Source organism: Stenella coeruleoalba (assembly GCF_951394435.1).
Source record: "Stenella coeruleoalba genome assembly, chromosome: 2".
Classification (NCBI taxonomy): Eukaryota; Metazoa; Chordata; class Mammalia; order Artiodactyla; family Delphinidae; genus Stenella; species Stenella coeruleoalba.
Genome location: NC_137147.1, coordinates 136,816,753 through 136,831,632, shown reverse-complemented (window position 1 = coordinate 136,831,632; position 14,880 = coordinate 136,816,753). Strand labels below are relative to the sequence as shown.

The 14,880-nt window shown below is 34.1% G+C and overlaps 1 protein-coding gene across 4 annotated transcripts in view; it reads left to right on the top strand.

The window, feature by feature from the left end:
• LRRC49 (leucine rich repeat containing 49) overlaps window positions 1-14,880 on the top strand; it is a gene marked incomplete at its 5' end in the record, with an annotated part of 129,588 nt that overhangs the window by 26,247 nt on the left and 88,461 nt on the right. For all 4 annotated transcript variants that reach the window (XM_079914108.1, XM_079914112.1, XM_079914109.1 and 1 more), the window contains one exon: window positions 11,085-11,146. In XM_079914108.1, coding sequence (XP_079770234.1) covers window positions 11,085-11,146 — 62 coding nt within the window. The remainder of the gene's footprint in view (window positions 1-11,084; window positions 11,147-14,880) is intronic.

The window sequence follows — 14,880 nt, the reverse complement described above, 5'->3', positions numbered from 1 at the left end:
CAGAAACCTTCTTCACTGGTATTTTCTATATAGAAAAGTCATTGTTTATTGTATTAAATTCACTGATCTTTTTCTTGGAAACTTTATAAATTTCTAGCCAAATGTCTTTTAAGTTTATATGGTATCTTTCCCTTTTAAAAAACTATGAAACATTTCAGACATTCCCAAAGAATAGGAAATAATATTACAAACATTTGTATGTCCACCAATGAACTTAATAAATAAAAACCTTTTAAATATATTTGAGGCCTACTATGTAACCCTCCTCCAACACATTCCCTCCCTCCTTTGCAGAGGTAACCACAGTTATGAATTTGGTGTTTATTCCTATGCATGTCTTTTTCCTTTTCCTGTATATATCCCTAAACAATCCCATATATATACCCCTAAACAATGAAATCATTATTTTGCATGCTTTTAAGTGTTCTGTAAATGATATCATCAAACTGTACATATCTTCTGTAAGTTACTTTTATTATGCTTTGAGATTTATCTATGTTGATACCTGTAGCTCCAGTTCACTAATTTCCATTGTTATATAGTATCCCACTGTGTGATTGTAACTAAATATTTATTCTTCTCTTTATGGACATTAATATTATTTCTAATTTTTTGTTGTTAAGAAGAAATAACATTTTTGTACATCTTTTTTGTGCATAATTATAACAATTTCTCCAGGACAGTGTCTTTCAGACATTTTTTACCCATAATCTATGGTAGTAAATAAAATTTACATTGAAACCCAGTAATTAAATACATATTTATATGAGTACATTATAAATAATGGAAACAAGCATTTCATGACTATACCTACCCTTACTGCAATCCATTCTGGTATATCCTAGTCTATTCTATCTCATTAAAAAATGTTGGTCTCACAAAAAGTTAGTCTCAATCTACTGAATTGATTTCTTGACGAATGAAAAATTAGTTGCAACCTGCATGTGAAAAATAATGCTCAGTGGTGGATACTTTGGAGAAGCATTGCTGGGTGCCAGGATTATGCACATCATTTCATTTTATCAGCTAGCACCACGTTTTTCTCAAAGTGGTTGTACCAAATTACATTCCCATCAGCATTACCCGAGGGTTCCTTTAACCTCACAACCTTAGTGACACTTGATGTTGTCAGACCTTTTCATTTCTGCCAGTCTTGTAACCATAAAATTGTATATATTATATTGAGATTTTAATTTTAATTTCCAATGAGATTGAATGCCTTTCATCTTTTTTTCATTTTTGATATTGAGATTGCCTCTTCTGCAAATAGCCTTATCCTTTGCCCACTGTAATAACTTTTTTCTTCTTTTTCATATTGATCTGTAGTATTTCTTTTGTTTCTGCTGTCTTTTGAGAAACAGAAGTAAAAATCATCAATAGTTTCCTTTATTGTTTCTTCTTTTTGTTTGAAAAATCCTTTCTTATGGGCTGAGGACATAAAGGTATTTTTCTGTGTTGTCTAACAAGAGTTTTAAAGTTATTCTTCACATAGAGGTGTTTCATCTATTTGGAATTCACTTTTGCTTGTGATGTGCAGTTGAAATCCAATTTCTTTTTTTTTTTTTTCTCATGGATTACCAATTGTCCCAGCACGTTTTATTGAAAAGTGAATTATTTTTGTTCTTCCCGCTCCCCTTGGCAGTATCTTAATTTAGCAAATTAAATATCCACACATGCATGGGTCTGTGCCTGGCCTCTCTGGTCTGTTTATTTGGTCTCTATCCATGTTCCAATATAACACTGTCGTAATAACTATAACTTTCTCTTATGTTCTAAGAGCTAGTAGAATGAGGTCCCCAATCTTCCTTTCCCTTTCCTTCCTTTCCCAGCCTTCCTTCCTTTAAAAAAAAATTATCTTGGTCTTTTCTTTTTCTGTATACACTCTGAAAATAGCATGTTAAGTTTCACGAATAACCCTACTGGTCTGTTTGATTGGACTATCTTTTAAATTGAAGACAGCTGACGTTTTTATGACATTGCAGGCTCAATATCATAATGTGAACATGGTATATTAATATGAATGGCATAGTATGACTAGAGCACATTTCTCAATTCATATGTCTCATCTGATGATTTTTATGCTTTTCTCCATAGAACACTTATTTGTTTTTTGTTAGATATCTTCCATATATCTTATACTTTTTTGTTGTCATTGTAAATTTTTTTGGTCAGAAATAGATTTCTTACTGTTATTAGTATATGGAACCACAGTTGGTTCATTGACCTTAAATCCAGAAACCTTGCTCAGACACTTAACAATTCTAATAATGTGTCTGTAGATTACCTTAGATTTTCTGGTTAGACAATTACAATTTTTTTTGAACAATGGTAGTTTTTCTTTAATCATTATATATTTTGTTTCTACTTATTTGATTGAGCTAGACTGAAGTTTGATTTAACCTTTAGTACAAAGTTGAATAAAGAAACAAAAGTGGTCATCCTTGCCTTATTCCTGATTTTAAAGGAAATGCGTCACTGTCTATGTTTGCTAACTGCCATTTATCAGTCTGAAGAAATTGTCCTCTATTTTTAGTTTGCTTAGAGTTTATATTATGAATGGTTGTTGGATTTTATTCAATAATTTTTCTACAATCCTTAGACTGATCATATGGATTCTTCTTTAATCTTAATTTTGAAAATTATATTACAAGATTTTTGTAATGATAAGTCATTCTAGCATTTTGGGTTGTTATGTATGTTATGGGCTATATAGCATACACATTCCTTTTTTGTTTGCTAATATTTGATTCACAATATTCACAACTATGTTAATAAATGATATTGGCCTGTAATTTCTTTTTATTGTTCTTTTCTGCTATCAAGGTCATACTGACCTCATAAAATAAGTTGAAGAGTGCTTCCTGTTTTAATATTCTGTGATTCCCTATTTTGATTTCCTGTTTGGTATAAATCTCAGCTTATATGAGATAAAGATGATCTGTTCCTTGAGTATTTTGGTAGAATTTTTCTTGTAAAATAGTCTGCATGGTTTTAAACCGTTGACTCAGTGTAATAGTGGACATCAGTTTTGATACGTTGTAGTTTCCTTTCATCTAAATTATTTTATTTTTTGACTGCTCTATCTATAGTCTTGTTCCTCTTGTGACTTCTAATAATGCTTATTTATACTTTCTTTTTTCTTGATCAGTATTGTCTGAAGTTTATCTTACTAGTAGTTTCAAAGAACCAGCTTTTAGCTTTCTTGAACCCCTCTTACAGCTTTTAAAAATATTATTTTTTTGACTTTTGTTCTTATCTTTCTTAGTTCCTCTATTTAAAAATTTTTCTCTCTAAAGTTTTGTGTTAGGTATTTGATACATTGGTTTTCAGTCTTTTTTATTTTTTGATGTAAGCATATAAGGCTATAAATTTCCCTCTAACTGCCACTTCAGCTTCTTCAAAGAAGTTTTGAAATTTAGTATTTTTATTATTATTTAGTTCTAAATATTTTTTCTAAGTTCCATTATTTCTTTGATCCAAGTGCATATTTAAAAGTGTATTTAAACTTTTTGATATGTATGGATTTATTACTCTTTTTTTGTCATTCTCTTCTAATTTAATTGCATTGTGGCCAGTGAATGTTGATTATATGTAATTGGTTTGTGTTAAGGTTTGCTTTATTGCCTAGTGTGCAGTTACTATTTATAGTCAATACTTACTATCAGTATATTTGCCTAGTACGTGGTCAGTATTGAAAGCTATGTTTCTAGGTGCTTACAAGATTTAAATTGATGTATCTTCCTGGTAGATTGTTTCTTTTATAATTATGTATTAACTGCCTTTATTACTAACTCCTTCATTTTGTAAGTATTTTATCAGCGTGGGCTACATGCCAAGCACCGTTCTAAGTATGTAGTATATATCATGAAGCTAACAATACTTCTTGACTTAACATTTATTTAGTCTAATGTTAATATCAGCTTTCTTTTGGTTGTTTTTTTCCTGGTATATGTTTTTGATCCCTTAACCTTTTTAAAATTTAAAATTTTGACATAATTTCAGAAACTGCTGCAGCAATAGTATAAAGAATTCCCAGTACCCTTCACTGAGAGTCCTTAAATGATAACATTTTAGTACATTTGCTTTATCCTCTCTCTTGATCATTCTCTTTTTTCCCTTCTCTTTATAACTACCAATCTCTCTCTCTATGTATATATTTTATACATATAAATATATGTGTATAAAATATATATATATATTTTTTCTGAACCATTTAAAAGTTGTAGACATAATGCTTCTTTATTTTCATATACTTTAGTGTGTATTTCCTAAAAACAAGGAATTCTTTTACATAACCATATTATCAAAATCAAGAAATTAACATTGATCTGATACTAATATCAGATCTATAGTTCCCATTCAGATTTTCCCAATTATCTCAGTAGTGTCCTTTATAGCAAAAGAAAATCCAAGATCATACATTGCATTCAGTTTGGTTTTTCTTTTCTTTTTTTTTTTGCGCGGTACGCGGTCCTCTCACTGTTGTGGCTTTTCCCGTTGCGGAGCACAGGCTCCGGATGCGCAGGCTCAGCGGCCATGGCTCACGGGCCCAGCCGCTCCGCGGCATGTGGGATCTTCTGGGACCGGGGCACGAACCCGTGTACCCTGCATCGGCAGGCGGACTCCCAACCACTGCGCCACCAGGGAAGCCCCGGTATTTCCAATTTTTGGCTTTAACAAATAAAGCTGCTATGAATATTCTTGTGGTCTTTTATTTATATATTTACTTTGGTGGACATATACTCATTTCTCTTACATAAATACGTAGGTGTATCATTACTGAGCCATGAGGTAGCTGGGTGTCTAAATTTATTAGAAACTGCTGAACAGTTTTATAAAGTGATTATACCATTTTACACTCCCACCAGCAATAAGTGAGAATTCTAATTGCTCCACATCCTTGCCAACATTTGACATTGACAGTCTTTATAAGTTTAGTGATACTATGATTTTCATTGTAGTTTTAATTTGCAGTTACTTAGTGACTAATGATACTGAGCATCTCTCCAATTACTTATTGGCCATCCTGGCATATCCCTTTGTGAAGTATCAGTTCAAGTCTTTTGCCCATTTAAAGAAAATGGGTTATCTTTTTATCCTTGCGTGTGGTGGATCTTTATTCTAGATTCAGTCCTTTGTTTTATATATGTATTGAATGTATTTTCTGCATGGCTTCCTTTTTGCTTTCTTAACAATGTTTTTGATATGTAAAAGCTTTAAATTTTAGTGACATACAATTTATCAATTTGTTTTCTTTTATCATTAGTGCCTTTTTTGTCTTGTCTAGAAAGTCTTTGCTTATCCCAATATCATAAATATGTTCTCCTCTGTTTTTTTCCAGAAGGCTTATAGTTTTACCTTCATTTTATGTCTGTCATCCACCTTTAATTAAATTTTGTGTATGGTGTGAGATGTAGAGGTCATGATTCATTTTTCCCAAATAGGGATGTCTGTTTGCTCCATTGCCTTTTATTCAAAAGACCTTGCTTTCCCCATTGAATTAAATTGGTTTCTTTTTCAAAATTGAGTTATAATCAAATGAGTCTTTTTCTGAACCTTCTGTTCTGTTACATCTATTTGTCTACCATTATGCCAAGACTATACTGTCTAATAACTTTAGCTTTATAATACATGGAGATATTTGGGGAGATCATTAATTTAATGAATTTAATTTGCTTAGATTTTATGTGTGAATAAGAATGATATTTGGTTAAAAGTATGGTTAAGTAAATCTAAAAGAGCTCTTTCAGTAATAATGAAATAAAAATTCAAAGTGATATTTTATTATTGGTTAATCATAAGTTTATTTTCACCAGGTGTTACATAAAATAATTGTGAGATGGTATCTTAGATTTGATTAAATACGGTAATTTTATTACCATACCTAATATTTGTGTTTTATGAATCTGCAGATTCATTTCTTTCACTAATTATGGGAACATTCTGAGCCTTTATATTTTCAAATATTGCCTTCTCCCACTTTCTCTTTTTCTACTTCTTACACACCTGCTAGACATGGTATGGACCTTCTTGTTCTAGTTTTGTTTCTTAAAATTTCCGTCATTCTTATTTTTCTCTGCTACATTTCTGCATGATTTTTACTTCTTTAATGCTATCTTTCAGTTCACTAACTTTCTCCTCAGTTTTGTCTAATCTGATTTTCAGTCCATCCATGAGTTTTTAATAATGACCATAATTTTTTGTTTCTAGAAGTTCTGCATGGATTAAAAAAGAAAAAAAAAGCCCAGATACCTTTATTTATAGCATCTTTTTTTCCTCATGTTTTGATTCATTTTATTTCTCTAATAATTTTAAACATAGATATTCCATAGTCTTTATCAAGTTATTATATTTTCTTAAGTTTTTGGTAATTCTACATTTGTTGCCTAAAATTTATGCTTACTCTTGCTCACAGTAATTTTTTCCCATAACTTGATCATTTGGGATCGTCCAAATGCCGTAAAATCTGAATTGAGTTTGTGTCTTTCCAGTGAGTTTTGCCAGGAGTGGTGGGGGCAAGAATGCTGGGGACCCTTTTTATGAGGAGTCTTGTTAGATCATGCATGTGATGTAAATTTGAACTAAAAATTCAGATGTGGAAAGGCCTATGATTGTGAAATTGAGACGTTTTCTATTTTTCCTCATAGCTGTTATATCTAGCTCTCTTAGATTATAAAGACTAGAAATCTCTTAGTCAGAGCATCAGTGCATGATTATTAATCTGGTTTTTAGTTCCTTTTTATTTGGGGGGAATTACAACAGTGTATAGAAGAAAATCAGCCTGAAAGAGTAGCTTGCAGCTAGATTGACTGATATCTATTGTCATGTAATGAGTAGTAAATAAATATAAAAAGTAGGTACACATATTAATGCCTTTGGATAATAGAGGCAGATAACGGACTTTTTCCATGGCAAATAAAAGTGTGATGAGTTGTTGATATGCCGGTTTACACATTATTCCTCATATAATATGTGTCTGTGTTACAAAGTGATGGCTATAGCAAGTAGTTATTTTGGAATTAATTTTATAAAGCTTTTTATAGAAAAGAATACTTTTTTCTTTGTTTTTTTTCAAACTTATTCAGTGCTTTGTTAATAAATCTGTTTTTACTTCTCAAAATTAAAATAATTACCCATACATATTTTAACTCTGACTTTTTTGTATAACAGAATAGATAACAAAATGAGAGTAGCTGTGATTTTATTATAGTCATCTTTGTGCTCCTTGATGAGTGCCAAAGCCTCTATCTCTTCACCCTTCTTCTTCCTTATTCCTCTGCAGGAGGCTGCTCTAAAAATAGCTCCAGTAATAGATGTTCTACACATAGTCAGATTGCTGAATCATTTAGTTCTTTTGTGAAGTTTAGGAATATGGAAAACTCTCTGAGTTGAGTAGGACAAGCATGTTTCTAAAACAGCAGGTCATTATTCTTTTGAAAAATAAAGAATTATAATCCTCTCATAATCTTGTAGTAAGTAATTTTTAAGGTATTTTTAAAGGATTATATTTTTTAAATATATAAAATGGTTTTGAGTCTTACTTTAAAACATATTTTGAATGTGATTCTGGAATCGTGTTTTGTTAAATATAATAAATTTGACACTAAGAGAAGGTTAACAGAGGAGCTATAAATATTCTCCTATATGTAAATACTTTATTTCATCTTCTTTTTCTTATCTTAGGTATGTTATTGCCTCTTTGCAATAGTTTCACTGCCTGTGAAATAGTTACCTCCAGAAAAGAATTTCTGGTAGTGTTTGATACTTGACAGTGAAATAAATGTGCTGACTTTTTCTCAGTTATGAGGATTTAGCTTTCTTAAATTATCTTTAACCCCTTATTTCTCCTTTCCCAATTATTCCAAAATAATTATATATATTTTTGATAAGCAGATTATTGAGTGCTGGCTTCCCCAAAGTGGCACCAGAATAACCTGCTGATAAAGAAAAACTGAGATTATTACTTATTGGCAAGAAGAGCACATTTCCCTGACATAGTCTTAGTCATGTCTTTAAGGGCTAAGGCAAGATATTGATTTTTGAGATTTCTTGGGGGTCTGGTTTAAGGTGGGTCTTTCAGTGCAGTGGCTTCAGATTGATGAATCTATGATATAATAGATTAGGATTGTCTGGCACAGCAAGATGAGCTTTTCAAAGTGAATATTGGACCATTATGTTAAATTTTTGTTTTCTCTGGCATTAATAACTGTCTCACTTCTTCCATTAATTGAAGGTTCTATTGAAGTACCATTAATTAATGTCCAAACTCCCCAAGAGAACTCTAAAATTCTTCTCTGTATTGGCAAAGATCTCAGGTAATCTATGTTTCATTTTCTCTCTTCAAAGATACCCCTTCTGGAGCCCTCCGTCCTCTGTCTCTAATGTAGGCTGTTTGCCCTTAGGCCTTCTATGGAGATGACTTCCTTGGATTTCTCTTGCCTCCCTCCAGTAGTGAATCAAATTTCTGGATCTTATGTTTCTACATCTTTGGTTTACTCTCATATTAGAGCAACCATCTTCTAGTAGCTTTCAGCAATCTTTTTTTTTTTTCTGTAAATAACTCGTGCATAGATAATTGATACGATCAATAGGATGTTTTCTTTTTGTCTATTGTAATGCTAGAAATTCCTTACAAAGTATATCTTAGAATTGCTAGAAAAATTACAGTTACAGTTTTCTTATAGGAATGAAATTTGGAACAACAAAAATTACTGTGGGTAATTATTTTGCTTTTTAAAGTTCTGGAGAGGCTATCTACTAAACTGGTTTTGGGGTATGTGTAGTTGAATTCTGATTTTTAGTTTTTCAACTTGTGAATATTTTTTATAGCTGTATCAGGTAATGAGAGTTAATAATTTTGAAAATTTGATAAAAACTTATGGTAAAATTTTGTTTCTTAAATGAAGATAAGTACAAAACACTATAATCAAATAAACTTAAAAACCCTTTTCTCACAATTTATACCTGATGTAATTTGAGTTTATATTTTAATAGCAAAAATATTATGTCTTGAAAGGCATCTGTGTGTCTGTAGTCTTTGAAGGTGGTAGGCTGGGGCTCAAAGAGACAAGTGTATTTTTTTTTAAGGTGCCTTGATTCAAAGGAGATTCCGACTACTGCTTCTCAGTTTCAACCAGTTAGATGTCAGCAAACAATGTTTATGCCCAGAAATATCTCACGTAGGTTCCAGAAAGAATTTAGGAGAAGAGGGATTCCTCAAACAGAGAAGGCTTTCAATCTGGCTGTGACTCTAAACTTCTAGAGACCAGATAGGAAGCAAGCTACCCTTTCCTTTGGAAATTAGGGCCCTGGAACAAAAAGAGGTAATCCAGCTCTCCTCCCCTCGCCCACTCTACTCTTATTCTGGGAATATCAGAGAGAGGTAGCTGGTGGAGATGATTCAAGAAGTTTGCCAATATATAGAGCCTATCACCCAGTGAGGCAAATTTGATTGTCTTACTGTTTTCTGAAGACTTATTCTTTGACCATGGTTGAAAAACTCTCAAAATCACTAACTCACATCTGTGGAACAGGCTTTTCAGGGGTGGGCCTGAGAATGGTAATGCCAAGTGAACGGTATACATAGCCAGTGTTTTGATCACTGGTAGTTGTATTTCTTTTACATGGATTAGGGTCTAAGGGGTTGAGAGAAGGTTGAAGAATGGTACACAAGGGAAGCTATGTGGGAGAATGTCTTAAGCCAGATTCATTTCTCCTACGTCCTCTCAAAAATCAGTGAGACGTGGCTCTGCCACAATTCTATCACTTTTATGGTTTCTTGGTATAACAAGCTTTTAAAAATAAATAAATGAACTGTTTATGGAAAAGCTGATCTTGTCTGTAATTTTAATGAATTGCCTGAATTTTTATTGGGTCTTGGAAATAATGGTAGTTTTAAAAGGGAGGAAGAAAAGGAGGGAGGAAAAAAGATGATGACTTATGCACAAACAGTAAAACAAGTTTTGATTGGGTTTAAATATTGGTCACAATAATATTTAAAATGTACATACTTTTATTAGCATCATTCAATCTCATATAACTAGGAATTATTTTAAACAATATTGCCCTTAAAAATGAAAAACATTTAATATGAAAGTAGCACTATGTGTAGTATTTTAAAGAGCAGAGCATTGGAAGTCAGGATGACTGGAATCTTGTCCTTCCTTGGCTTCTGTACATATGACAGTATGTGTCTTGGGTCACCTTTCCACCCCTCTTCCATGCTGCCCCTGTGACAACCTCAACTGTTTACTTTTTCTTATGTGAATAATATAGGTAATTACTAAGCTTCCTCTCAAGATTCTGGTATTCCAGAATATGTCATACTTTTCAGAAGGTTTGTGTCTTTTCGCTTACTAAAATTAGTAAAAAATCATTTGGGCCCAAATATTTCAATATTTGCTAAAGGTAACTATGTTTAAACAGCAGTGTTTTGCTCAGGGGTGCGGCACCTAAACAGAACAGCATAGATTTCCAATTGTAAGAGTCTCTGATTCTTGCTTAGATTGGAATTTGTCCTTAACGATGCCCTCCGTTGTCACTTATTATGATCTACTTTTAGTGTTACAGGGGAATTGTCAGTGTACTGGTTCACTTGTAACTGAGTGGTCTATTTCTGTGGGTTTGAGAATAGAGAGGTAAGTAGCTTTGAAATTCTCAGTACTGTTTGGAAAGCTGGTTGCATAAACTTAAAATTTAAAGCATTTGAGTAGCTTCTTTTTAGGAGTGAGGTTTAACAAATGTTTGGTCATACTGTATTTGTGCTACAGTTGAAATGCTGAAGTAGCATGTTGGCTCCTTTCCCAAAAGCATGCTCGAAGAGGCTAGCAGCAGCAGCATCTCCCTCTGTTCTCTTCAGTGCTTTTTACCTTGTGAGTGGTGCAGCTTGTTCTGCGGATGTACTGAAACCCTCCCATTTAATCTGCAGTGTAGAAGAATGGAGCTCCATCTCCAGTAGAAATCAGTGGTCTAGCAAGGTTGCAGTAAATAGAAATGACTATATATTTCAACAGCTGAGCAAGAAGACATTTTTTAATATTTTTCTTCTTTCAGCTGGTAAATTTTTACTTTCTGTTTCCTTCTAGAGAGATGTGGATAATTTGCCCTGCCTCCAACGTCTGTTTCTCAGCTTCAACAATATATCTACGTAAGTGGAAACTCCCAACTTGTCATTTATTAATAACTTGATTGTGTGGGTTCTAGTGCTTTAAATCAAGATTGTAAATACCTTGGAGTAATTTATTGGCATGTAAGATTTTAAGTTGGAAAATGATAGGGCTGTCTGTGACAAAGTTCTTTGTGGAAAAACAAAGCTCTTGTGTATATTAGTGACTCTGATGCTAAAATGATGAAATTCGTATAATGTGTTTTTTATAATTATACTTTAGAGTTGTTCCTTTGTAAAACATGTACGTGGAAACTTCAACATATATTTTGCTGTCCTTTGTTTGACGCTTAACTGCACTAGTCAGTTGAATTAGAATTTCTTTCATAAATTATCATGTACAATCTGTGTAGCTACTAAGCAATTTTGACATAGCAGGCTATGTTTGTCACTAAGCCACTTGCATATTAGGCCATAACTTCTAACTTGGTATCCCTACTTAGAGAACTAATGCAGCTAGAAGACTGTATATTAGAATATATAAATGTATAAGTTTTGTTTTCTAAAGATTTGAAGCATATCATCCTTTCTATTGTGATGACACATCGTTCAGTGTCAATATGGAAGATTTCAGAACTGGAGCTGAGACGGGCAGTCAGACTTTTCAATGCAGAAGGAGTAGCTACCCTTTCCTAATTCTCTCCTTCTCCTTCCCCTTTGCCCCTCAGTTCTTTAGTTTCACTTCAAGACTGTTCTCTGAACCTACTTTTATAGGAGGGTCAGAACTAAGTATAAAAGTGTTACGAGCACATCTTTTCCTGAGCTCTAGGTCTATGTTTCTGATTATGAAAAACCAGTTGAGCTTTTGCACATTTTCTGTTTGCTCTGTTTCCTATGTTAACCCCACATCCCTGTACTATATCTCCAAAAGGTAGAGATTAAATCTGGATGGTGAATTTTGCATATAGGCGTTGTTTCAAAGGAAATACCCATAATTATTCTCTTATTACGCTTCTAAAGTTTTCTGGAAAACTTTTAATATTCTCTTCAGGTTAGGTTGAAGGCTGTTCCAGGGCTTTCATTTTTTACTGATTGCTTTCTTTGTGTTTCTACATAGGCTTAGCCCTCTACCCTCCCCTAGTGCTTCCAGGTGATCTGCTTCTGAGGTCAAGTACATTTTCTGCTCTGTTCCTGTTGATGCCTGTGGCCCAGGAGATGGTATAGAGAATATATTGGATCTGGGAGGAGAGTGCAAGCCTTGAAAACATTTCCATGAGCTTTACTTAAGGCATAAATATCTCAGCTAGCTGGGAAAGTAGATGATCTGTAGTGATAATTATGGTATCCTCATGTCCCACGTGTCCTGCTATAGTCCTGACTTGATACAGTTGCCTAATTTTACAGTTCAGTGACCCAGGAATAACATACAAGAAGAGCAGAAATAGCGGTATATAAAGGTAAAAGTACCTTTTAGGACTTTCTCCGGATTACATAGTAGGGCTTTTTGGTTTTGACCAAGTTGTTGGATTCTTAGAGGTCCATTTGCATAAACTATTACCTGGTGGAAATTCAGAAAGTTCCAAAATGTGATGGCACCCTACTGCATTCAGAGAGCTTCAACTTGGGATAAATAGGTACCTATTTAATGGTAGGTTGACCATGGTCTTGGTGGACAGAACCATTTTTGTATGTTTTCCTGCAGATATTAGAACAGTGCATTTAGTTCTGCTAGTAGGCATGCAAGATATATTTAGAGAATGAATGACACATATCCACGTCTGTGTATCTGAATAGAACCAGTGCCTCTGGTCAAAATATCCCTCAGAGCATGAGGAGGACAGAGACACGAATAGGTAATTATAATACAGTGAGTTAAACTTAGTTGTGGTAATACGCAGAGATACTAGAAAATGTAAATCACTGTGGGGAAGGGAAGTAAAGGAAGCCTTCCTAGAAGGAGATGGTCCCTGGGCTGAGCTCTAAAGCTCACTTTACCTTTAGTAAAGTGAAGGGTATTTGGACATTCCAGGTAAGGGCGCAACCTGGGCAAAGTAGATGCAGAAAGCTCAGAGTGGACTCACTAGGTCCAACCTCTGGGCACCTGCAGTGAGATGCTTGCCCTTCTGCTCCCCTACCCCTATGCTAGCCTCAGGTCTTCCTCCAGCTCATGGAATGCTGGAGGGACCTGCCGAAGTACATTTTATAATAATTACCCTGAGAGAAATGTTCTGTGGCTAATCAAGAGGATTGGTTATATCTACTTCATTCTTCAGATGTGTTCATTTCATTATTCAGCTCTTCTGAGGTGCTGTTGTCTGCTTGATTTGTTTTGTTTTTCTTGGCTCTCATGATCTTAATTTCCAAGTAGTCTGCATTTTTTTCTCTAATGGCTTACTCTTGTTTTATGAATGAGATAAAGTTCTTTTTTAATTTCTAAAATTTATTTTTTTCCCGTTGCCTGTATTTGTTCTTTAAACTAAACAAAACAAAAATGCTGTCTTTCTTTTGTTCATTTGTTCTACGCTTATTTGGATGGCAGTTCTTATTTATAAATGAGAATCCGGATGAATTGTTTCCTCAACATAGGTTAGAAATATCACTGTGAATGCAAGTTATAAGGTCTCTGTCTGCAGAGGATATAGGAGGGAGGAGGAAGGATATCCACCCAGTTGGACTTTGCTTTATAATGTCCACAAGAAACTTGCCTTCTGGGAATGGGTGCTCCTTTTATGTCTTGGCCCAGATGCACTTACCCAAACAACTGCCCTTCTTCCCTCACCATTTTCAACCTGGGGACAATTCAGGAGTCAGCTGCTTTGAGGGTGAGAGGCTGGCAAATTGTTACCAAACCCTCCGATAATTACTGGACAACTGACCCACATCTGCTGGCAACGTTTTCTGCCTCTGATCCTAGGGAATATTCTGAGGTTCTGCAGGCAACATTTACTTAACAATGATCCTGTTCATTTCAGGTTTTACTCATTCCATCTGCTTTATATCTTCCAGAAATTCCTTAGTGTTCTGGTCTCCTGATGGAACTCTTCCTGGTTTTCTAGTATTGCTAAGGATATTTTCATACTTTTATGTTCAGTCATTTCAAAGAGATTTTGAGAGGGTGTAGAAAGGTAAGAGCATGTGCTCAGGCAGCCATTCTCATAACTGTCCTTACTTTGGTGATTTCCCCAAATAGGCTACACATAAAAATATCCTTGGAAGCTTTAAAAACACATAGTCCTTGGTTCACTGCTGGGTAACCTGCTCCAGTAGATTTGGAGTGGGGCCAGAGAGCTGTATGTTTTCAAGGCTTCTCAGAGAATTCTGATGTGCAGTTTGATGCTAGATTTGGGAACCACTGAGTTATGGCACCCCAAAATAAGAATATTTGTTAACTTGAAGATTACTATTTTATGTAAAATTTCCTTTCACAAGGAAAAGCTTTTAGACAAAAATATTTTTCAGGGGTAAATATGTACTACCCTCAGGAGGTAGTTTATGATCTGTAGCCAAAACCCAGGGTGTTTCATCTCTTTTCCACAGAGGCAATGCAGAGTTCTGCTCTTCATTACTAGGTTAAGTTGTAATTGATTCTTCTTTCCTGTCTCTCTTTTCTTTCATTCTCCAACGCAGAAAGTTTTTATGAGCTTTTTTTTTTTTTAAACAAAGGAAGATGCATTTATAATTCTAGTGCCTTCCTTGCCTAAAAGGGAATGGTTACTATTGCTTCCAGAACTGAGGGGATGTTAGTATCATTGGGAAAGGAGTCAAATACTCGCCAA